Genomic DNA, 425 nt, shown 5'->3' on the forward strand with positions numbered 1-425 from the left:
AGCAGGTTTACAAGCCGTCAGTACCTTTTCTTTGCTCAGGGACTTTGTGAACGTGCGCCGGATCGAGAGGAGAAGAGACAGGTACATCTCCTCGGGGATATCGACCACGCACAGCCTGAAGCCTCCGCTCTCCAAGTATGTCAGGTGAGAGGCAGCTCCTGTTCTTTTTTAGCTGGGATCTGACACCCGCACTTCGCCGGAGCGCAGGGCAAAGAGCCACTTGACTGATTGCTCAGGGACTTTGTGAACGTGCGCCGGATCGAGAGGAGAAGAGACAGGTACATCTCCTCGGGGATATCGACCACGCACAGCCTGAAGCCTCCGCTCTCCAAGTATGTCAGGTGAGAGGCAGCTCCTGTTCTTTTTTAGCTGGGATCTGACACCCGCACTTCGCCGGAGCGCAGGGCAAAGAGCCACTTGACTGA

General features: G+C 56.0%; 1 protein-coding gene across 1 annotated transcript in view; it reads left to right on the forward strand.

The window, feature by feature from the left end:
* STARD3 (StAR-related lipid transfer (START) domain containing 3) overlaps nucleotides 1-148 on the forward strand; it is a 10,318-nt gene extending 10,170 nt beyond the window's left edge. The window contains exon 12 of the mRNA XM_010138194.1: nucleotides 40-148. Coding sequence (XP_010136496.1) covers nucleotides 40-148 — 109 coding nt within the window. The remainder of the gene's footprint in view (nucleotides 1-39) is intronic.
* Nucleotides 149-425: the final 277 nt, after the last annotated feature.

This window comes from Buceros rhinoceros, unplaced genomic scaffold, assembly GCF_000710305.1.
Source record: "Buceros rhinoceros silvestris isolate BGI_N320 unplaced genomic scaffold, ASM71030v1 scaffold29186, whole genome shotgun sequence".
NCBI lineage: Eukaryota > Metazoa > Chordata > Aves > Bucerotiformes > Bucerotidae > Buceros > Buceros rhinoceros.